Source organism: Protopterus annectens, chromosome 5.part0 (genome assembly GCF_019279795.1).
Source record: "Protopterus annectens isolate FY-2018-M chromosome 5.part0, PAN1.0, whole genome shotgun sequence".
NCBI lineage: Eukaryota > Metazoa > Chordata > Ceratodontiformes > Protopteridae > Protopterus > Protopterus annectens.
Window position 1 is genome coordinate 882,650,226 of NC_056735.1, and position 24,137 is coordinate 882,674,362.

At 40.9% G+C, this 24,137-nt stretch overlaps 1 protein-coding gene across 1 annotated transcript in view; it reads right to left on the reverse strand.

The window, feature by feature from the left end:
- Positions 1-24,137, reverse strand: part of PGM2L1 (phosphoglucomutase 2 like 1) — an 865,950-nt gene that overhangs the window by 20,351 nt on the left and 821,462 nt on the right. Inside the window, exon 13 of the mRNA XM_044072679.1 lies at positions 14,997-15,130. Within this exon, the coding sequence (XP_043928614.1) occupies positions 14,997-15,130 (134 nt within the window). The remainder of the gene's footprint in view (positions 1-14,996; positions 15,131-24,137) is intronic.

The window sequence follows — 24,137 nt, forward strand, 5'->3', positions numbered from 1 at the left end:
CTGGTATATTGAGAGGGTAGCATTTCCCTGGAAAAGCTGGTTAAATCTTTTGCTAAACTGGGGAAAATGCCTCTAAGCACAAACTTGTTTTTTTTTCTGTCCAAAAAGGCTCATTAGCCAAACGACAAATGAATATCATAGTTCGCATTCAAATGGTCAGGTCCTAAACAGACTATGTAAAATGATTACAGATCTGGAGGTGGGACTTTGTGTCCCCATTGAAGGCATTTTTTTTAAACCCCAAAGCCTTTCCCGTAACTTAGGAGAAACCCCAATATGCAATGTTCATATACTGAGAAAATAACTGGTAGGCTTAGGAAAGCCACAGAAAAGTGAGGTCTTTTTTTACATGTATCTGTAGAAATATGAAGAAAAAAAATAATTGATGCAGGTAAGAAATAAGGCAATAGCTATAAAACTGTGTAGAAAAAAACATTAACACTGGTAAGGAATAGGACAACAGCCCTAGGAAAAGGAATAATTAATGAAATTCACTTATCTGACCCAAAAAAGTGAATGAGTGGAGTACTGGAGAACCATGTCTGACCAGAAGAGCCAAACGAGATCTAAGGAGTACCACAAGCACAGTGCATTATGGAAGACAGGAAGGTGAGTGCTGGAGAAGCTCTGAAAAGTACTGTTGGCTCAGATCTTCCTCGAGGAGTATAACCCAACTCTTATGATAGATGGATGGGACAACCTAGGATCTTAATGATTCTGCTTGCAATTCACATTTGACCTTGCCCAATATAAGGTAGTGAAAACAGAATATGTTTTATTCAAAACCCAATTATTTGAGCCCAATTCAATGAAAAGGCTCAAATCTACACCAACAGTTTTGTGAAGTTAAGCCCACCCTTCACACGTACATACACCCCCCCCACTCACATACAAGGCAGCTTAACCTAATGCACCTTCTTACTTAATATAATAAATTATGTTGCACAAACTTGGTTTACGTTAAAAATTGTGCAGTTTTGTGCCATTCAGACTCAATCAAACAAACAGCATATGCTTACTGGGATTTTCTGATATGCCATGTGTGAAAAGTTCTCTAGTTATGTCCAATAGTTTAGGGTGTGACCTTCTCTACATAAATTGGACAAGATAAAATTAACTGGTAACTGCTGGCTGAAAGATGAAACTGCTCTCTGTCGCTGACAGACTGGCAATTCAAAGCAGTTCATTGTAGCAAGGCCCTTATATATGGACCTCAGTAAGATCATTTTTTTTTCAGTTTTTGGTTAATAATCACAACTCCTTGTCTTACAAATTATCATCAAACATGTCCTCCCAGTACTGAGTTACACACCAGGTGGCCTTATCAATGACTTCTGTACAATGGTAGCATCATCCAGCTTTTCTAGTTTCTGATGCCCCTTCCTCTGCAGTACACTGGTGCAGTTCACAGTGCATGCTACCTTGCTACAATGGTTCACCACTTTTAAGATCAAAATGTGGAGGTGCTAATTAGCAGATACCAAGATGGAAGCTTAACTCATGTGCTGCTCCCTCTTGTATCAGATCAAAATTATTTGTCTTAAGTTAAGAAAGTTCAGTTACAGATTTGCTGTTCTGAACTGTTTGGAAGTTTCTAGAAGGCCAGTGCTTGCTTGGGCTAAAGGGAAGTCTCTGTGTTCACCAGTGGGAGTGGTTAACACTGAACAGCCTGCCTGTCCCTGGAGGAGTGGTGACTACCTGGAAGCTGCAGTTTAATTAGCCATTTTGGGTCAATTCTAAACTCCTTGATCTGTCTCTCTTAAAATCCAGCTGCCTCGTGGTTTTGGCATCTTTTCAGGCTTGCTAGTTGTTGCTGAAGCACCTACCAAGGGGAGAAAACGCTGAGAGAAGAAAAGGAGCCACTTTTGTGATTTTAAGTATTTTCTCCTGATTTTTTGTTAAGTTTTACTGCTTTGCCACCTATTTGTTGGCATTTTCCGGCTTGCTAAAGTTTATATCTGTAACAGTAACAGTACTTAGAACACATCTAGAGACTGTTTACTGCATTTCTTGTGTTGCACTTAATTTAAAATAGTTTTTTTCTCTAAAAACTGCATTTTACCTGATTTTGGCCTAGCACTCAAGTGTGGGGTCTTATTGCACTGTTGTGATTACTTTGCTGCTTGTGTATCTCTGCTACCTTTAAACTACAACAAAAAGAAAAAAAAAATCTTGCTTTTTTCCTACTTTCTGAAAGTTAAGAAAGTTCAGTTACAGATTTGCTGTTCTGAACTGTTTGGAAGTTTCTAGAAAGCCAATGCTTGCTTGGGCTAAGGGGAAGTCTCTGTGTTCACCAGTGGGAGTGGTTAACACTGAACAGCCTGCCTTTCCCTGGAGGATTGGTTACTACCCAGAAGCTGTAGTTTTATTGGCCATTTTGGGTCAATTCTAAACTCCTTGATCTCTCTCTCTTAAAACCCTACAACTCTCTTTTTGCGCGGTTTTGCGCACTGAGCAGCGTCGGGCAGCGCCGCCTAAACAGGTTTAAACTATTCCAGGATCCACAAAGTCTACTCTTCACTTTTTCCCTTAGAACTGTTCAAACTCTCAAAGTAATCACTCTATTCTCTTTCTAAAGCCCTGCACTTGCTCAGCTCTTATAAGGAAACACTAACTACACCCCCCCTCCTTGACTTCTCAAAAGTATTAGGCTCCCGATTGGTCCTTCCTGATCAAGTGAAAAATCAGTTCCCTTCCCTAATCTGATCAGTAAAAAACAGTTCCCTATACTAATCTGGTATGTCCAAGGGTCAGTTTCAAGGTTACTCTCCAGTCCAGCTGGTGAATCTGGGAATTTTGAGGCAATGTTACAATTGCCTTATGTACACAGACAACCCTCTCCTCCTTCCAACAAACTCTAATACATGTGAGAGATGCAGTTACACAGCCAAACTGGAGACAGAGCTCTCTCAACCCAAGACTGGCACAGTCAGTCATGAGGAAAAGGTAACCACTCACACCACAAATTCAGTCTCACACAGACGTATTGCATCTGCATACCCAACACATAAACACACAAAAACATACTCGGAGGCTCTAAATAAAAATCTGCCTAAACAGCAAAGACCTCCTAAGCAGATATCCAAGCAACAGCCACCCCTCAACAATACCCACGAATCACATATCTCACAAAATCAGTGTGCCTCACAGTCACAGCCCTTAAGGCCAAACAACACACCAAATACACTTGTTATAGGGGACTCTATTGTCCGGCACACTGACGTCCCGCTCACCAGACTGAACAAGGAGAAGGTCACTGTAAGCTGCCGGTCGGGTGCCAGGATCCGCCACATAACACAAGCACTCAGGTCACTCCAAAGCAAGTATAAGTATGACTCCATCATTGTCCATGCTGGTGTGAATGACCTGAGACGTACCTCAAATGCCAAGTACTTCTTTCCATTTATTTTAACCCCATGCATATTGCTGATTTTATCACAAACAGAACATCGACCGCAACTATGCATCCCAACATTACTGTCAACCAGAAATTCCAATTTTCTGTTTAATATTTCCCTTAAATTAGGGTACCTTTTGTAGGAGAAAGTAATATGCTTTGGAAAAAGATGACCAACTGTTGAATCATCACATACAACATGCCACAACCCTCTTATAATGTCCTCCATTGTATCAGAAAAAATTGAATATCTAGACACGAAAAATATCTTATCTGATCCAGATTTAATATCAAAATTGTGGCATTTGAGAGATTTGATTGTATGTCTTCTGGTGTAGTGTATATTTTAGGATGTGACTGTTCCCCACCCATGTGGTATATAGGTCAGACCACTAGGAAGGTTAAGATTCGCATTCTAGAACATTTGAGTGACATTAGGAGGGGTAATATGGAGAGTCCAGTAGCCACTCATTTTTGTAATACACATAATGGCAACACTGCAAGTTTTAGACTTAGTGTACTTGCTAGACCTCATCTTTGTTCAGGGCATTTTAAAGCAGCTTTGAACAAGCTTGAACAAAGGATGATTATAGGGTATCACACATTATTTCCTGTTGGAATGAATTTAGAATATGGATGAAATTTAGTAGTGTAGTAATATTTGCATTTATGGTATATTTATTGTGCTTTTTCTAATTGTGCATTATTAATATGTTACTTGAAATTTAGTATAACTTGAATCTGTCTAAGTTTGCATAATATCAGAGGATGTATTTTTATGTCTATTTAAGTTTTTGTCACAGGGTAGACAGGGTAAAAATGTTTGAGTTGTATGACTTGAATTTGCTTAGGTTAGTATATTAGAAGTTTGTTTTTGTCACAGGGTTGACAGGGTTAAAAATGTTTGATGAGTTAATTAATTGACTAATTATTCTATTTATGAATATATAAAAAGAGATTGCTCAGTTGTGTAATTGTGTCCCATTGAAGGTGAATTGCCGAGATACCAGGACAGAACTGATGGATTAAAGCTGTTTTTCGTGTTTCACCTTCTGACTCCTTATTTTTGGTGTATCTTTGAATTTTGTGATTTTGCCTTTTTAAAATTAGCCATGCATCCCATGTGAGAATCAAACTCTGTACCTTTTGTCTGAGGTAAACAACTTAACCATTATCCAAATCCCCCAATTGTTCCTTGGTCAAGTCCATCTAGAAAGCAGTCATGTGAGTGAATCAGTTCATTGTTCAGAGTGCAAACATCGCTAAAACATAAGTCTGTTTCCCAAACCTTCCCTAGATTCTCTACTGGTGGTGGGGGGGGGGGGTGAAAAGATGTGCTCTTCTCTAACAGCTCCATTTTAGCTGCTGCTCCCTTAAGCATATTATCTCCTGGGGGACCCTTGCTCCAATGAGACTTGTTTCTAGGGGCAACCAAGATCTTATCTAGCTTATGTGGAATTGGTTTCCCCATGTCAGGATCCTCCCAGGCCTACTGGAATACCAGATGGATTAATTCATCAGTGAGTGGGACCACCCAGGATGTAGGCAAGTCATCCCTAAGTACTTTGAAGAACAAGGATTCCTCTGGGAGGGGGCCTTGGTAGATCAACTGCTTTGCTGCATTAACTCCAGAATATCTCCAAAAGAGATGTCTTCCAGAGGGAATCATAGTGAACCCCCCCCCTTTCATCAAAATCTGTGAGTGATTCTGGAGGCAAGTCCAAATGTCTTCTTTTACAGGCTTGTTTCCTAGGGCCTTCCCCTATTGGGGCTTCATGAAAAGGGTCAGAATTGGAAGGGGAGCTCACTAAGCAACAGCCCACAAGGCTGAACGAGGCCAAATATCCATGTTGAGCAGGATGGGTGGACATAATTACAGACTTCAGAGAAGGTTGGGATGGAACTGAGTGAGATAGCTACACCTACTATCTGGACCTGGCAGAAGCCCCCTCAAAGACTTTGAAAGCTGAAGCTGAAACAGGAGCCGAAGCTGCACCTACTGAGGAAGACAGATGGAACATCCTCAGGTCCCAGCTGGCTTGGCTCAAACGCCAACAACGTGGAGCTGTCCACATCCAAAACATTGAGAGGCAAAGATGGCTCAGAAAACTTTGGAGTCATCCCCAACTTCCAAGCCTTGGCTCTGACATGCATCTCTATCTGAAAGTGCCAGAGTTGAGAGCGTGAGGGAATTAGCTGGCGAAGCCAATAAGGCTGCCGGCTCTGATGTTCATGACCCATGGGTGAGACTCGCATCTGCTGGATCCAAAATTCAGACTGGTATAGGAGAGCATAAAAGCAGAAAGTAGTGACTTTACCAAGAGCAACTGGAAGGGTAGGCACCGAGAGAACCCCTAGTTTGATGTGTCCAAAGAAACTTCGGCATCATCCTGTCAACATTGGCTTCCAGCAAACTCCTCAGCATTCGAAATGACCTGAATGACAAAGCCATTGAAGGTAGTAAGGGTGAATGCAGAGGCTTCTCCTTGAAAAAAGATGAATGGAGCCTTGGACTGGCTGACTCCAGTAAAAAGTGGCAGGGTGGAGATAAGAAACAGATTCTAAGGACCTCTGTGATGGGTGGATCTATGCACTTTGTAGATTTCAGATCCAGGTCGGACTGGACTGATGGATCTGGGGACCTCTTTCTCAACTTTTCTGCCTTCTTATCCTGCTCTCTTTTATCTTCCTTACCTCTTTCTTTTTTTTCCTTCTTCTTGCCAACTTTAACCTTATCCAACTTCTTTGAGGTAAGAGAAGTTCCTGAGATATATAAAGTACCAACTCATCTTCATGACTAACTAGAAAAAACTTTAACACTATTAAAGTGAACACTACTTATCTACGTCATAGATGTACAGCCCTTGAATTCATGTCTTAATTGATCATGCGGCAAATGAAATCTGAGGTAATCAGGGGATCAGAGGAAATTGTGGGTAGTAGAGGAGTCACAGCCCTGGATCCAAAGCTCCTGAAAAAGGGCCAGGGTTAGATCTGGTCAGATCTGATAACCTAAATGCGAAACTGGATAGAAAAGATAACAATGGATCTACACATCTTTCTTCACTTATGTCAGGAAAGTGCAGAATTATTATCAGCAATGTACTGAGCATATCTATATAGCATACATTGCACAGTGGTCACTCCGTGGAGGTTGCTTAGCTTGACCTGGTTAAGGTTTTTGACAGTATCCCTATGCTGGTGTTATTGTAAAAGTAGACAACCTTAATACAAATCCCTGTGCTGTCACTGACCTGCAAACTGACTACCCATTAGACCCTAAGTAATGAAAGTTTCTAGTAGTCTCTCTGAACATAAGGATTGGTGCTGGGCCATCCCCTATTTGGCATTTATTTTGTGGCATCCAAGACAGTATATCCCTGAAGTGTGGTTGACCAAGTTTGCTGATGACTGCAAGCTGGGCATATTATCTGTTCATCCACTTATACTAAACAGTTCCAACAGTCCGGAATATGCAAAAAAAAAAAAAAAAAAAAAAAAAAAAAATCTCCCTACTTATACTGAAAATGAGCTCTTGCTAAGTGCAAAAAAGAGCAGCACTGCAGTGTTCAGCAAAAAAAAGCAGTGTTACATTATAAAAGTTTTTTCTCTGCAAACAGATACGGTTATGAGAGACCTGGATACTTGGGCAACTCTCTCATTTAATCATCATATTTCCACCATAGTCAGGAAACCCTATCTGGCATAATTCATTTCCAAACAATTACCTTCAAGATTCAAAGTAGTCATTTTACCACTGTAATCTTCCCATACCAGATCATTGAATACAATGCCCCCACTTGCATGTATAAATCCTTACATACTAAACTGGAGATGCCCCAACAACTTTTAACAAAAAGAATTAAACCCTTCTACTATCCCAACAGATTAGTACAACTGTCCTTACATTCAGTAGCCTACCAGCTGGTCTGTGGTGACCCTTATCTTCCTTTTCAAGCTAAGAAAGACCCAGCCCCTATTTGATTCTCTACTTCTCTGCAAAACAAGTAGCTCTGCAAGCATCCATACTAGGGACCTAAATTTACCCCTGCAAATATACAAGACTCACTGGGTGTACAAGTTCTTAACTCAATGCAGTCCTAGCCTATGGAGTAAATTATCACTACATGTCAAGTAAAGTACTATTTTGCCTACCTTTAAGATGAGCCTTGATGACTGGATGGGTACTCATAACATTACAGTACAGTTTTGTATGGCCCTACTTCTGGGAGACGAGCTCATAAAGGAGGGGCAAGAATTTTGAAGTGTGACTATTTAAAGGTGTGTATGTGTGTATATATGTATATGTATATGTATATATATATATATATATATATATATATATATATATATACATATACATATACATATATATATGTGTGTGTGTGTGTGTATATATATATATATATATATATATATATATATATATATATATATATATATATATATATATATATATATATATATATATATATATATATATATATATATAGTTAAGCATCTTATGGTCTCGGATTGCTTGCCTAGTACTTTTTCTGTGTTATCATTCTGCCAACTGTTGGGAAATATCTTAGGGGATACAACTAATTCGGACCCCTTATCTAGCTCCAAAGACACTTTCACTGGATCCATAATTGGATTCTTATACAGAAACTTGTAGGAATCCTGACCCCATGTAGTCAGACTTCCTCAGGGCAGGGGGTTGGGATTCTGGTTCCACAGATAGGCATCTTGTAAAGCCTCCAGAACCGGAGAGACAGCCACTAGTTTAGGAACACCTAAAAACAGAAAATTAAAATAAAAAAAAAATGGGTACTGGACCCATCCTTTGTCTCCCATTTCAGATGATCCTTCATTCTAGTTAAGGCATTTCTAGTAGGTGAAGCAGAGGACATGGCATCTTCACTGTCATGTTAAACCCCATGAGGGATGCCATCTAGTAAGTGAATGCCAGGTCTTCTACCTCTGATGCTGAAGTACCTGACACCTTAGTGGGAGAGGGTTCCTCCTCTTTTTAGTGAGGGAAATGCTTGACACAAGACAGTTTAACACTAGATGTAGGCTTTGAATAAACTGGGCCAACCTGAACCTATTCTTGACAGAAGCCTGATTGAGGACAGCAAGGACTTGCCTGCTGCATAAGGTACTGATAAAGTAAATAAGCAAGACTGAGTGGTCATCGCATGCTTGGACTTGTGTGTTATCTTTGAGGAGATTACTGCCTTGGTGGTCTGTGGACAGAATTCACTTCTATCTAGTGCCTCACTGTGGACATCTTTACATGCAAGGACCAACAGAAATTCATCGTCTTGCTCATTAACCAGGCACTGTAGTCACACACTTGGGGGGGGGACCTGGAATGAGCATTTGAGTGAGGCTTTCTGCCTGGTAGGAGAAGCAAGATTTTGAAGGTATGGTGGTCTTCTGAGAGGCAGTGTTAGAGGGCTAGGATGGTATAGACCACACAGCCAGTGGTCTTAAAAGTACCTCTACTGGCCTTACACTCTTGAGCCTAGAAAAGCTCTTAAGAGTGAAGTATCATTCTCTGTTGCCTTTGTTCCTTCTTTTTTTGGTGCTTCTCAACTTATTTACTTTTAGGTGAGACATCCACTACAGGAAAAAGTGCTGGAGGACATGGTGGTTCCACAGCCCAAATCTCAAGCCTGTCCCTTTCTAAACAGTTGTGAAGGAACACTCGTTTCACTCATTGTGTGTCTGCTAAATTTTTACACAGCTTACAATGGGCAATGTCAACCACAGGCCCTAAGCAAAAGATGAACTGAAGTGTGGCAGGCTTTATAAGGAATGTACCACATGCACACTTATTCACCTCTTTTGTTGTGGATATTTTTTTTTCTTAAGTAATAACTGTGCAACCCTATCCAGAGGAAATAGTTCACCAAGAATATAACAGTTACAAGAAAATGTTTCCCAACAGAGCCTTCAAGTGCCAGCTCTGAAAGAGGTCAAATTGCCAGACTGACACCACTACAGACACAACATATAAGCCGCACTGCTACAAGAAATAATTAAAGGTGGTACAAACAGACATCTGCTTTAATACTGGGAATGTCCTGATGCTAAGAAGAATGAATGAAAGGGATGATCAATTCCTCCTGAGAAAACCTTGGTAATCATCCCTGATCAAAACTGAGTCATCAGAAGTATTTATGGCAAGTGTGTCTTAATCTTTAGAAAAACTAAAGGAAAGACAGAAAGGCACAGAAGAATGTTCATGTCAATGGGAAAAACAATGTGCCCATCTTCCAGACTTTTTGCCAGGTGCCCTAAAATGGAAATGGTGTAGTTGTTTGTTGACATAGTACGCCAACATATGCACTTTGGGAGTTACCCACAGGTAGGCACTCTCCTGGAAGATCTCTGGGTGAAGGGCCCACTTTGTCAGTGTCTTCCTTAGATCTACTCAAAGAGTCTGCTCTAGTGTTTTGCTCTTATGGGTTGTATGTAGCTTGAAGAATTGTATGTAGCTTGAAGAATGATATGTTCTGTATATCCAGCTCACAGGCAATCACAGCTGGTCTGCAAAGGGGGTAGGATCTAGTATCCCTTTGTTTGTTTATACACCACATCACTGTGGTGTAGCCTAACAGTAACAGAGATCCATGAATTTACAGCTTTCAGGGCTTTTATCTCCTTGAGATGTATATGTTTGCACCTGAAATGAGGCTCTCAGATGCCCTGGACCTTAATACCTTGAGACACTACTCCTACTGACCATGAGAAAATAAGGAGATGTGGATTTAGCAAGACTTGACTGCCTCACAATAATTTGCTTCTTGATGAAATTATGAACAGGAATTGGGAAGGTTAAAGGATGAAGACTGCTGGACTCAAACTGATTTGAGGCACCACTGTAATTTTCATATATGGAGTTTGGCAAAATGAACCATTAGAATGGAAAAAGCCATTGTAGCCCAGAATTTTGGGGAACTCTCTTGCTTTGAAGGCAAGTCTTTATGGGCTTGATTTAAGAAGAGATAAGAGGATACTTTGAAGAAAGGAAGGCTACTGACAGAAAAATGAGGAGTCTAAAGACAACTTCAAGTTTAATATGAAACACAGGCTACTGCAAAGATGAGTAGTGAAATGAAGAGCTTTTGGATGGACTGAGTTGAAATGAGGTAATTATCAGAAAAGGGGAAAATATGAATACTTTAAAGTTTGCAGAAAGCTATGACTGTGGCAAGCACTTTGTGAAAACTCCTGGAGCAGTGAAAAGACCCAAAGACAAAGAACAACTGAAAATGCAGTCTCAATGCAATGAATCTTATGTAATGCCTGTGTTTTTTGTGTATTGGAATGTGCATACAGGCATCTTTGAAGTTTAAATTGAGCAGAAAGGACTGTGAAATAGCAGAGGGGAAAATGGTTTGCAACAATAAGCATCCTGAATTTTTGTACCAGGAAACAGGTATTTAGTTTTGGAAAGTCCAAAACAGGTCTCTATGTGTCTTCTTTTCTAGGAACAAGAAACATTCTTGAACAGAAGCTTATGCTTTGTTGGATGGATAGACTACCTCGACCACCCCGAGGAAGCAGATCTGAAAGAATAAGGAAACAGACTGATTTGATATATTTGACGAACAAGGATCCTGCCTTGAGATGGAAGGGATACCCAGTGTAGTCTTTAACCCTTTAAACATTCTGAATTATTTTTAAAGAACAGGCATTTGAGGTTGTTTCCAGGATGAAGGCAGAAGGAGAGACTGTCTGCAATTTCGGAAGGAAGGCTTGAGTGAGGAGGGGGAAGATAAAGAGGTACAGTCATTGTTTTTTCTTTTGAAAGGGGGCATCCTTGACTTCCTGCTCTTTTCTTTAAGTCACCCTGCCAACTTTTTCTTGTATTACTGTTTAGCAGTTTCTTGCTGGGAGGATTCAACAGAATTTTGAAAAAAAGGGAAAAGTAGTTTGGTATTTTTGGGTAGGAGACAGAAAGAGCCATTTTAGACTCCATACATTAGCTTTCCCTTTTCTTTTGGTTTAACTAACACAGCTAAAGTGTTTCCAAAAAGGAAATCTCTGCCAAGAGGCACACCTAACAGATGAGCCATTACACCACCTGGGAAATTCTGTACTCAGATCTAAGCATTATTGTACCTGTGGCAGCAGCTCTAGACACAGCATACACTGCATCATAAGTGCAATAAACAGTATGTTTCATAACCTGGCAAGCAGTGTTTAAAATATCAAGTAAAATACATTTAGCAATTGAAATAGGCTAGCTATGGTTTTGTGGCATATTTGCAAAAATTGATATGTATTTAGACATGTGCATTTGGCAATCAATTGCCCTAAATGCCAGTGTGGAAGATGAGTACACTTTTTTCTCAAACCTATCAAAGGCATGGTTATCACTTGGGACAAGACCTGTAGCAGTAAAGTCCTTGGAACTTCTGTCCTCATCCAAAGAAATAACAGCAGGTTCTACTATTACAGAGGAATTTAAGTGCGTCAGGAACCTTGTACAATATATGTCAGGTTTCTTGAGGGCATGAGGTTAAAATTCTGGTGATTAAAACGCTGAAGCAAAGACATCCTTAAACTCCTGAAACAGGAAGGATGGCAGCTGTTTTTGTGGAATCCATACTTAGTAACTCATAATATCTTGTGTAAAATTTTGACACCTTTTTACCTTTCCACTTAAAATTTAAAAAATGAAAGAACATTTTATGTCCAAAAGATAATTCCTCATTGGAAGAATCAGAAGAGAGGGTGTCTTCAGATTCTGATTTATGTGGAGTATGAGAAAACAACTGGGAGAGACCGTCAACATCAGATTCAGATACAGCCTCTTCTTATGAGGAAGAGGTGCTTTTTTTCTTTACTTGAGTAGAGAATACAAAAGAAAACTTGAGACTGGATTGCTTTGAACAATCCCTGTGCACCTATGCAAAACTGCACCAATCCTCCTGATAAGCGTTTTGCAGAGAAGTGGTAGAATGAGGGGACAAATGTTTAGTTTTTGTGTTCTCTTCTTAGGGTTTTCCAACCTTATGGTTTTATGGGACCACAGATCAGACATTCATAAGGGACAGTGTGACATTTTCCCTCATCAGCACTTGTACACCTTCCTTATCCTTAGAAAGAATAAAGCATGATTTTCCTTCAAATTAAGCATGACATACGGTCTGAAGGGCATGTGAAGTTCCTGGGCCTTAGTGGTCTACAAAGGGACCATACCAGACAGACCAGTAGAGCTTAACTAATCATCTAAGGGCTGCAAAGGTGCCCAAATGGAGTCATTAATCCCAGACTGAAAAAAAAGAGGGGGTCTGTGATTCTTTGGAAACCTCTTACGAAAAATTCTTTTTCTCCTCAAGGGAAAATCTATAGCCATGCACACACCAAATCTCTGAGAAAAAAATGTAACAAATGTAACCTACTATTGATAGTTTTAGGAGTGAAGGAAAAGCAAATCTGAGAAAGACCTTACTTTATGCTGTTTATCAAAAAACTACTAGAAGTGTGGGCATCCTTCTCAGGAATCTGTCTGCCACAAGAACATTTACCCTGCTTGATAGACATAAGAAACCTTTTACATAAATCTTCCACAGAAAAAGGATTTTTATGACAATATTTTATATGATTATGAAGGACCCTATAAAACCTATCTGGTTTCTTAGAGGCCAGTTGCTGGAGATCCAAAGAAAACGAAGCAGCTGAAAAGGCATATTCTAGAGCCCCCAAGAACTGGGAAGATAGCAAGAGGCTTTGGAATATCCACATGCAAAAGCTCATAGTACCTTTACTAGAAATCAGTAACCTCTTTACTCTCCCCACTTAAAAAGTCTCTCATTTTAGCAGCATTTACTAAGAATTTTTTTCATTAGGGGAAATCAGATGATAACATGTCATTTGCCTCATATTCATACCAGTAGATAAAGGAATCAGAGAAGCATAATCTAACTCTTCTTGGTCAGAATCTGACAAGTCTTCTTCAGAAGAGGGAATTCTTTTCCCCTTTAAATGAGTGAAAGTAGAGAACAAGGCTGCAGACAGAGAAGACTGAAAGGACTGAATTGCTTTAGAGAGACCACGTGCAAAACTGAACCAGTCCTCTATTTGCTTTCTGATCGGAAGAGGTGGAAGGTGGAGAAATGTGTTTAGTTTTCTGAGAACATTTCTTAGGGGTGCCTGAGCTCCATAAGAGTGACATGGAAGTCCTGTATCACAAAGCAGATAAAAAAAAGATACTTCCCTCACCCTCAGATAAGAGCAATCTAGGCTCTCTTTTTCAGGCTCTTAGCTGAATGTTTGGTCTTATCAGATGTACAAGTATCCTGAGTCATAAATACCTCCAAACACGATGTATTAGAAGGTCCAGAAGAAGCAGATAGACAGTATGGGGACTAGGAAGGCACCTCAGTGGTGTCATCAGCCTCAGACTGAATGAGAGAGGATGACGTATGGATATAGTCCATCACCTCTCTTCAGATTTTTCTTTTCTTTTTTTGTCCGGGGGGGGGGGGTGTCTATGAAAGGAAGATGATGCCATAGCCATGTACCAAGTCCTGAAGACATTTTTTTTTCTAAACAAGTACAAAAGGAATTAATCCTACTACTTATACTCGTAGGGGTGAACTCTTGACAGATACTATAGGATTTAATGCCATGTTCAGCCCCTAAGCAAGACAGATAATTCAAATGAGAGGATTTCTATGGCATTTGATCCTCACAATCCCACATAGCTTTTCTCCTGACAAACAGAAAAAAAAAATTATACAAAATAATGAAAGGTTCCTAATGTGGCACTTGTCTGTCTTAAAATTTTGAGCTCAAACCAACCCATACAGATGACTAGACATCATACTGACAAACGTCTGTATGTGTGGACTAACAGCAACAAAATTTTGAGTTTTGTTTTGTCTGTACACATCTTTTATGCTGTTACATCTGCTTATGCTAGAAACAGATGTAATGGCATGCAAAGTGTCTGAGATTTGTAAACAGGCTGGACATACAGTATCTTGGGCAGTACACATCCCATCCGTAAGGAATATAAAGGTGATCTTACAATTTCAGACAGTATATATTCAATATAAATATCACACGTCTGTAAGCTCCTTATTATATCAAAATAAGAAAATGCTCTAAATCTGATCTAAAACCTGAGCACAGTGGCTAAGCCTCTGTGGCGCAGAGTATAAAGCCCTGAATGTGACCCAGATGACAAGTTCAAATAGCAGCTTGGACGCTGGAAGAACTAAGCAAGGGTGGATGGATGTGACATTTGCTGTGCTCTCCGGGCCTGGTGGGATGGAGATGGTGGCCCTGGTGAGTCCCCTGGTAAGGCCAACCTTTTCTATTGCAAGTGGAAGCCTGCATATGCCTAGTGAATGCAAGACTGCCCAATGGTCACCAGGCATGGCAGGAAAAAACACAAAGAAAACCCTTAGAGTAAAACATTTATTCTAGTTAGCAAATGTAAAACTTGAATAAATCCTAAAACAGCTGCATCTATTTTACATCAGTGGCCTCTGCTTGTCTCACAAAGATACTTTTTTGTACCAAATGATTTAAAAAAGGACTTTCAACATCCAAATGCAGAAATAACATAAAAACAACAAATATGACATACCTCTGTCCAGCGGAAGCACAAAATTCTGTGTAGTACTTTATCTTTGGTTCTGTACCACTTGATCGTATGGTGGCAACACAGCCATTCTCAAAAGTGAAGGTGATCATTTGGCTGCTTTTACTCAATGGCAAAACCTGGGGAAAACAATTATTGATACATAACTTGAGTCTGTCTCTTGAACAGCAGGCAACAAGTTCTTCATTTAGAATGCAAACAATGACAGTTATATTAATTCTGCATCACAAAATAAAACATGAGAGAGTCATCATTCTCTTTCGGCTTTTCCCGTTAGGGGTCGCCACAGCGGATCATCTCTTTCCATTTCTTCCTATCCTCTGCATCACCAACCGCCTGCATGTCCTCTCTCACCATGTCCATAAACCTTATCTTAGGCCTTCCTCTATTCCTCTTACCTGGCAGCTCCATCCTTAGCATCTTTTTCCCAATATACCCATCATCCCTCCTCAGCACATGTCCAAACCAATGCAATCTCGTCTCTCTTGCTTTGTCTCCAAACTGTCCAACATGAGCTGACCCTCTAATATCCTGATTCCTAATCCTATCCATCCTAGTCACACCATGTGCAAATCTTAACATCTTTAACTCTGCCACATCCAGCTCTGACTCCTGCCTTTTTGTCAATGCCACTGTCTCCAACCCATATAACATAGCTGGTCTCACTACCCTCTTGTAGACCTTCCCCTTCACTCTTACTGGTACCTGTCTGTCACAAATCACTCCTGACACTCTTCTCCACCCATTCCACCCTGCCTGTACTCTAGAGAGTGTTACTCTTGTATTCACAACAGATCTTCTAAGAATACATCCCTTACTATCAATGCACATGGTACAAAAACAAACCACAGAATTTAAGCATGGTTTGTGACCACTATAAACTACATAGCAGTTTGCTTAATGTTAATGAAATTAATGTTTCTAAATCTAAGGAATGCAGAAAAATGCATTTATAAATACATAAAAAAATATAAAAGATAATTAGGTAGCTGTGGAACTCAAACTACTCCAACAACACAGAGATGAAGACTGGCACATGTAAGGCCAACCTAACTTCACAAAATAGACATTACATGCAACTCACACACCTTGCTAAATAAGCTTTGAGATAACATAATTATTTATTTCTTACCAGACTTTTGACCCTGAATGATCTTTATAGGTGTGCATGGTTAGGATTCTAATTTTTTTTAGCCCTTATATTTAAATATGAATAATCAACAGCTGGCAGAACATTTAAATGCTATCCCTTTCCATGAAGAACTAGGGTGCTACTCTAGGGATTAATTTGCAATTTCCCATCCATTCACCCGAATTACATTTGAATATAGTAAGATAAATACTTTGTTTTATGTAGACAGAATATGATTCCAAAGAGGTGGAATTCTCTGATACACACATATTTCTCCCAATATGTTGTATTTATGTTGCAGAACAGATTAAGATCTCTTGAACAGGTGTTTATGCCATCATTGGAATTGTAGATGGGAGGAATTTCTGAGAGGACAGAATCTGCTGAAGATCTGTATGCGAAGCAGAGGTCACCCCTCAGCAACCTGTATGATACTGAGATTAGGGACAAGGATTTGAGATGATCAGTGTAGTTCTTATGATTTGGACCCTTTATTTTCTTGGTGAGAAAATGTTGTGGGCATTCAAATTGTGTCATGTCTTTGGACAGGTACATGCCCAAAGGGGCATAATACTCAATGATCGGCCTTAACTGCTGAATACAATAGAATGATCACAACTCCAGACCTGAACACCATACGCTCACTAACAAGCTGTGCAATGAAAAAGGACTTTCATACAACAGTGGATACATGGGGATCAAAAGACAGTTCACTGCCTATAGAGATTCCCAGGTCCTAAACACTGGACTGATTTTCAGGGGGTGTGTTATCAATGTGCAATCTGAAGGATAACATTATACTATTTTTAGCAATTAGCTTTAGTCTACGGTTTTAATACCAGCTATTTGTATGGAAAAGGCTCACATGGAGGACCTTGGTGTCCTCTTGACAGGTAATAACACAGCTTAGCTTATAGTCATCAGCAAACAAGGTAAGCCATAAGCCCTTTAATACTGCCTTTGACATCTGAGACATAAATGCCAAAGAGGAGTTGCCCAAGGACAGAACCTTATGGTAGACTGCTTGTGACAGTTCTTTGGGAAGAGATGGAGCTATCCTGCATTTATATTTGTGATCCAATTTGCCATCCACTGAGTTAGATAAAGATTGATATATAGCTGGGAAAGTTTATTAATAATACCACAGCATGGATATGCTTTAAAAGCTAGCAGAAAAAAAAAAAAACAACCAAACTCACAACGTCTTAAGAAGTTCCCCCAAAAATTATTGAAAGAAGTCTATTAACAGGAGAACACAAATTAATCAACAAAATATACCAACTAAATTCTCACCATATGAATTAATTTAAGAATTCACCAGCTTACCCACAGTTTCTCCCTCCTCCTAAGGCCACAAAAGCCCCACTACTCCATTAGAACCTCCACTCTATATTCCATACTTTTACTTCAAACAAATTAAAACAAAATATATACAACTACTTCTTTGCAAATAAAACATGATTTCCCTCCAGGGTTTAATAGCTTCTATGTCTGGTTCATATTCCGCTGCAGGGATTACTTTTCAACCATATCTTAAACCACAGCATAAAAAACAACAAACAAAAACAATACAAAGATGCAGATACACAAACACAAAAAAAGATACACAAACAAAAACAAACACTACATTATGAAATACACTCTGGGTTAACAGAAGCTTACACCAGTTACCACAGTAACATATATATACCTGAGGTTCATAGATTAGTACTATGCTAGCTGCCCTTGCAAGATATTTTAAGCCTAGCTAATTTCCCAAAGGTGAGAATCAGACCATGTATCTGGTATTTGTGAGGTAAATACCTTAACCATTATGCCATAATAATAATCTTGAATAAGCATAAAAAGAAATAAAAATCCTTCCTACACTGTTAACATTCAAGTAAACAAAGCATCCACAATACAAATGTAGACATACTCTTACCTTTGCAGAAATATATGAAAACTCCTTTACAACAAATGAAAACAAAATAATAATAATAAATAGAAGGACTTCCAAATACTGACTCTTCCCTATGAATCTGTGCTGCCAAAGGCACATCCAAACCTGTCCATGAAATCAGGTACACTGACAGCCACACTGATGCTTGCTTTAAAAAAATTCAATCACATCTCCTGTAATCTAATCATTACACCCAATGATCCCATGTAAATGCATAAAAATAAAACTAAACTACATACAAAACCAGAAAAACTTAAAATTATCAAAAACAGAATTCAGAAACTTTGTTGACTTACCCACTAAACCCTTGCTAATAGATGTCATGTTACACTCCAACTCTTACCCCTGACCAATTAAAACAAAAAAAAAACTAAAGCAACCTGGTATTACTAAACCTCTGCCATTCACAAACCATACAAAAATAGTAAATATAATCCACTAAAATCAATATAAAGAAGTTATGGACAATACAGTTATAACTGCTGAATTCTACACAAATGCACTCTATAAGCACTTACACGAGTGCATGGATCATGCTATCCCAAACAGAACCAAGACACTATTCTACAAAAAAGGAAGCCAATCTGGTGGTCCCCTGCCATAAACAAATTGTACAACAGAAGGAAGAAACTGTTGCAAAAGACAGTAAAATTCCATGAGTGGAGGAGCTCCCTGGTCAGCCTCAGTAAAAAGCTGAGATCCCTTATAAGATCCTCCAAAGCTAGCTACGAAAACAAAATCGCAACTAAATCCAAGGACAACCACAAAGCATTCTATAGCTATGTCAAGAATCTAGATAGCAACACCCAGATCTGCAATGAGTTACAGCACAAAGGCACGAAAATTACAGAACCAACTGATATTGCCACCATCCTGGCAGATGGGTTCAGTGCTAACTTTACCCCCCTCTCACCCCCTAAAGGGCCCATATCTATACAGGAAGAATGCAGAGTCCCTGTAATCACAACTACGCAGGTAAAAGCTGCACTCTCTAAAGCCAAAAACACAGCATCCATGGGACCGGACAACATCCCAGGCTGCGTTTTACATGAACTTCAGAACGAACTGGCTCCCCACTTAAGCACCATGTTCAATAATAGCCTCACATCTGGCTTTGTGCCCACTGAATGGTGTACAGCAACAGTTAATCCTACTCCACAAAGGGGAAGCCACCACTGATGCCGGGAACTATCGACCTATTAGCCTGATGAGCCTGGTCTGCAAGGCTATGGAACACATCATCATGGAACTCATAAACAAAGACAACTCTGGATCCCACCCAGTTCAGGCTTGTGAAAGGCAGATCATGCCTCCTGAACCTGATCAACTTCTTTGATGCAGTCACCAAAGCCGTGGATGAGGGTAAGGTGGTTCACACAGCCTAACTTACCTCACCAAGGCTTTAGACTCCATCCCCCATTCTGGAATTATAGCTAAACTCACTAAACTAGCTATAAATCCCTACGTCACAAGATGGGTTGCCAACTGGCTCACTGACCGAACCCACACTGTAAAAGTTGCAGACTCAAATTTCTGATCTCAAAGCAGTGACAAGTGGAGTACCACAGGGTTCCGTCCTGGGACTTCTCCTGTTTGGTATCTACTTCTCTGAAGTACAGGCTAACACAGAAGGCCTTTGGCTAATGAAGTTCACAGATGACTGCAAACTAGGAGCCATAGTCAAGTCCCCAAATGATGTGGACATACTACAGACGGGCCTCACTGAGACAGATGCCTGGTGTCAGAGCCATGGCCTCAAGCTCAATGCAGCAATCTACTTAACACCGAATGCATGATAAGAGACCTTGGGACCCAGGTGGACAGTAGACTCTCCTTTGATAGTCACATCGCCACAGTAGTCAGGAAGTCCTTCTACCACATCATATCACACACCACATCATAAAAGGGTTCTCATCCATGAAAAAAAGAGGTCATTGTTCCCTTCTACTCGTCACTCATTAGACCCATTATAGAGTACAACGCCCCTTTTGGAATGTACCTCACAAGACATCTGCAGCAGCTGGAAAGGCCACAGAAGTACCTCACAAAGAGGATTACTGGCCTCAAATAAATGCCCTACACTGACCGCCTCAAAAAACTCTAGCTTTACTCTGTAGCATATCGCCTACTCTGAGATGATCTCTGCCTAACATATAAAGCTATGTCAAACCCAGAGCTGTTGGACATGCTACACCTAAAGAAATCCTAATCCCTCCGAGCTACATGTTCTAGGGACCTAAACCTTGTCAACACAATAAACAGGACACGCTGGAGGGATAGATTCCTGTCCCAGAGACTTCCTATACTCTGGAACAAGCTACCCATCTATGTCAAGTAAAGTTCTTCATTAGCACTCTTCAAGAAAAATCTTGATGAGTGGACGGGAAATAGGAAATACACCCTGGGGATCACTTCTGTTTCTCTGCTGGACAGTGGCATAGGAAAATAACTTTCTTGGGTGGTGTAAGCTATGGAACCTTGCTGGCTAGGCTTACATAGGCCCTTGGGCCGATAGCCTAGTACCTACCTATGAACCTATGTCTTACCATAATGTTCCATCTGTATTGTTGATCCTCGTTCAGTCATTATGCATGGGTATCGGTTCCGACATCGGAACCGAGCCGGCTATTTTCCAAGCTCGTGTCAGCTTCAAGTACTCGAGTTAAACTCTTACCCATAATCCCCCTCTCCGTTACCTCAGATTGAGTTTACAAGTCAAAAAAAGATAGAGGCTACCTCTGGTCAAATAACCTAAGAGAACCGGATGGTGAGATCCACTAGAGGCCACAGGAGGGAGAAGGAGGGAGGGTCGTAATGACTGAATGAGGATCAACAATACAGATGGAACGTTATAGTAAGACATAACTTCTTTATCTGATATTGTTAATCCTCGTTCATTCCTTATGCATGGGACAGAGTCCCCAGCTACCTCTATTCCTGGGAGGCTCTCATGGAAGGACATTCCTGAGCACCATAAAACCGAAAGATGCTCTTCCCCTGGAGGCCAAATCCAATTTGTAATGATTGATGAAGGTATGAGGCGTAGCCCAAGTTGCAGCTGCACAAATGTCATGTAAAGTAGCTCTGGCATGGAAGGCAGCAGAAGTTGCCACTGACCTTGTTGAATGAGCTTTCATGGTAGTAGGCAACAAGATATTACGTTGTGTATAAATGAAGGTCACACAGTCCTTCTACCATCTAGCTAATGTGATCTTAGCAACAGGAGATCTTAATCTAGGTCCAGAAAAAGCCAAAAATAACTGGTCAGATTTATGAAAGGATCTACTCCTGTTTAAGTAAAAATGGATGTGCCTGTGGATATCTAGGGTATGTAGGCAATAATCTCCTCTGTTTGAATGACTGGGAAAGAAAACTGGCAATTCGATGGTTTGATTAATGGACATTTCAGAGATCACTTTTGGCAGAAATGATGGATTAGTTCTCAGAGACACTCTATCTCTATGAAAAATCAAGTATGGACTCTTGATACATAAAGCCTGAAGCTCAGAAATATGTCTGGCAGAAGTAATGGTGACCAAAAACAAGGTTTTCCATGACAAATGTTTGAGGTCGCAAGAAGAGGCTGGTTCGAAGGGTGGCATTGTCAGAGCTTGTAAAACTAATGATAAATCCCATGGTTGAATAGGTTCTCTAAAAGGGGGCTTCAGATGATTCACACCTTTTATGAAGGTCTTGCACAATTGGTGGGACATAAGAGAGGAATCTTGGACACCCTCATGGAAATTAGAAATTGCAGCCAAATGAACTCTAATGGTAAAGGCCAACAGACCCAATTGGAAAAGGTCGGCCAGATAGTCTAGTATTATCGACACTGGTGCTGAGAAGGGATCTACTTCTTTATCTTTCGGCCAACAGGTAAATCTTTTCCACTTGCTCAGATAAATAATTCTAGTGGAAGACTTATGAGATGCAATGAGAATGTCACGTACTGGTAAAGAAAGATCATTCTGCCTGGCAATCAAGGGAATTGGAGTTGCCAAGCTGTGAGTTTCAGGCTGTTCAAGTTGGGATGCATCAGGTTCTTTGGATGTGAGATCATCTCCGGGGTTGGATGGAGAATCCATGATCGATCTAGTAGGTGAGGCCAAAGGAAGGGGAACCAAATCTGTCGAGGCCAATATGGTGCTATGAGAATCACCTTGCTCTTCAACCGACGGGCTTTCTTCAGAAACTGTGGAATGAGGGGAAAGGGTGGAAATGCGTAAAGAAGACCCGAGGGCCAATCGTGGGTTAGAGCATCCCTGGGTGACTGTACCGGAGGGGAAATTAGGGTGAAGTAGTTGCTGCACTTGTAGTTGGTCGGGGATGCAAAGAGGTTGCAGCAAGGATGGCCACAGTGGTGGAAGATCTCCACCGTTATCAAGGGATTCAGGGACCACTCGTGAGGTTGAAGAATGCACCTGCTGAGTCTGTCTGCTATCACGTTGGAACTCGCGGGAATGTGCGTTGCTAGAAGAAAACGGATGGTAGCCATCGCCCATTGCCATATCCTCATGGCCTCTTGACAAAGGGGGTAAGATTTGGTTCCACCTTGCTTGTTACTGTACCAGACCACCATCATGTTATCTGATTGAATCGCAATCATTCCAGATGGCAGCAGGGGATGGAATGCTTGCAACGCCAGAAGCACCGCCCTCACTTCTAGAATATTTATATGCAGATGGGCCTCCAGTTCGGACCAAGTACCTTGGACTGTCTGTCCCTGACATAGCCCCCCCCCCACCTCATCAGGGAGACGTCCGTGGTCACTGTGGCCTTGGGTTGCTGGGGGGAGAATGGGCGAGACCATCGTCACAGATTGTGTGTCATCCACCAATTTAAATCCTGTTTGCACCTGTGAGTTACTCGAATCATAGCTGAAAGAGGATGCTGAAAGGGATACCATTGGGTGAGCAGCAGCCATTGTAGAAGCCTCATGTGAAATCTGGCCAGGGGGACAATGGTGATGGAGGCTGCCATGGAACCCAACAGCTGTAGAGCCAAGTGAGCCATGGATTTCTCCCTTGAAAGGATTGGAATCAGTTGTTGCTTTACCCTTAAAATTCTGTGCTCTGGAATGGCAGCTCTGCAGTTCTTTGTGCCCAAGACAACCCCTATGAATTCTGTTGACTGAGATGGGGTGAGATTGGATTTTTGCCAGTTTATGGTTATGCCTAGCCTTTGTGCAGCAAGGAGACAGTATGCCAAGGCTTCTTCCAGTAGATGTCTGGTGGGGGCGGAAATGAGCCAGTCGTCTACATATGGAAACACCTGGAATCCTTGAAGTCGCAAGTGAGCTGTGACGACTGCCATGTACTTTGTGAACACTCTGGAGGCTGTAGAGAGTCCGAAGGGCAGTACTCTGAACTGGTAGTGACTGGCTCCCGCACGGAAGCGCAGAAATCTTCTTGATGGCCTGTATACTTTTATGTGGTAGTACACATCTTGAAGATCTATCGAGCACATCCAATCATCTTTTTCCTAAAGCAGGAGGACAGACTGTATTGTGACCATCCGGAATATTTATACTCTCGCAAACTTGTTCAATACACTGAGATCCAAAATTGGTCTCCAGTCCCCGGTTTTCTTTGGCACCAAAAATAGTCTTGAGTAGAATCCGGATCCTATCTGGTCTGGAGGGACTATTTGGATGACTCTCTTTCTTAGCAGCTTTTCTATCTCTAGTGCTGCTTCTTCCCTTTGACTGGGTTGAACGACGGGAAGGTTTTTTGAAGGGACAGGAGAAATATCGAAGGGGATATGATAACCTCTGGTTATAATCCTTTGTAGCCAAGAATCGGTGGCGAAGGTTAGCCAGGCAGACGGGTACAAGGAGAAACAACCCCCAACCACCTGCAGAGGAAAGGAGTTGGGCCGCTCTTCAGGGGCGCTGGTAGGGTTGGCCAGGGAAAGAGTCCCTGGAACCCTGGTTACGCGGACCCCCTCTGTCATGAAAGGAACATCTTCCCTGTGAGTTTCCCCTTCTGCCTCTAGGGGACAATTCGGCCTGTGTGTCATGGAAAGGACCCGGAGATTACTTGAACCATATCTT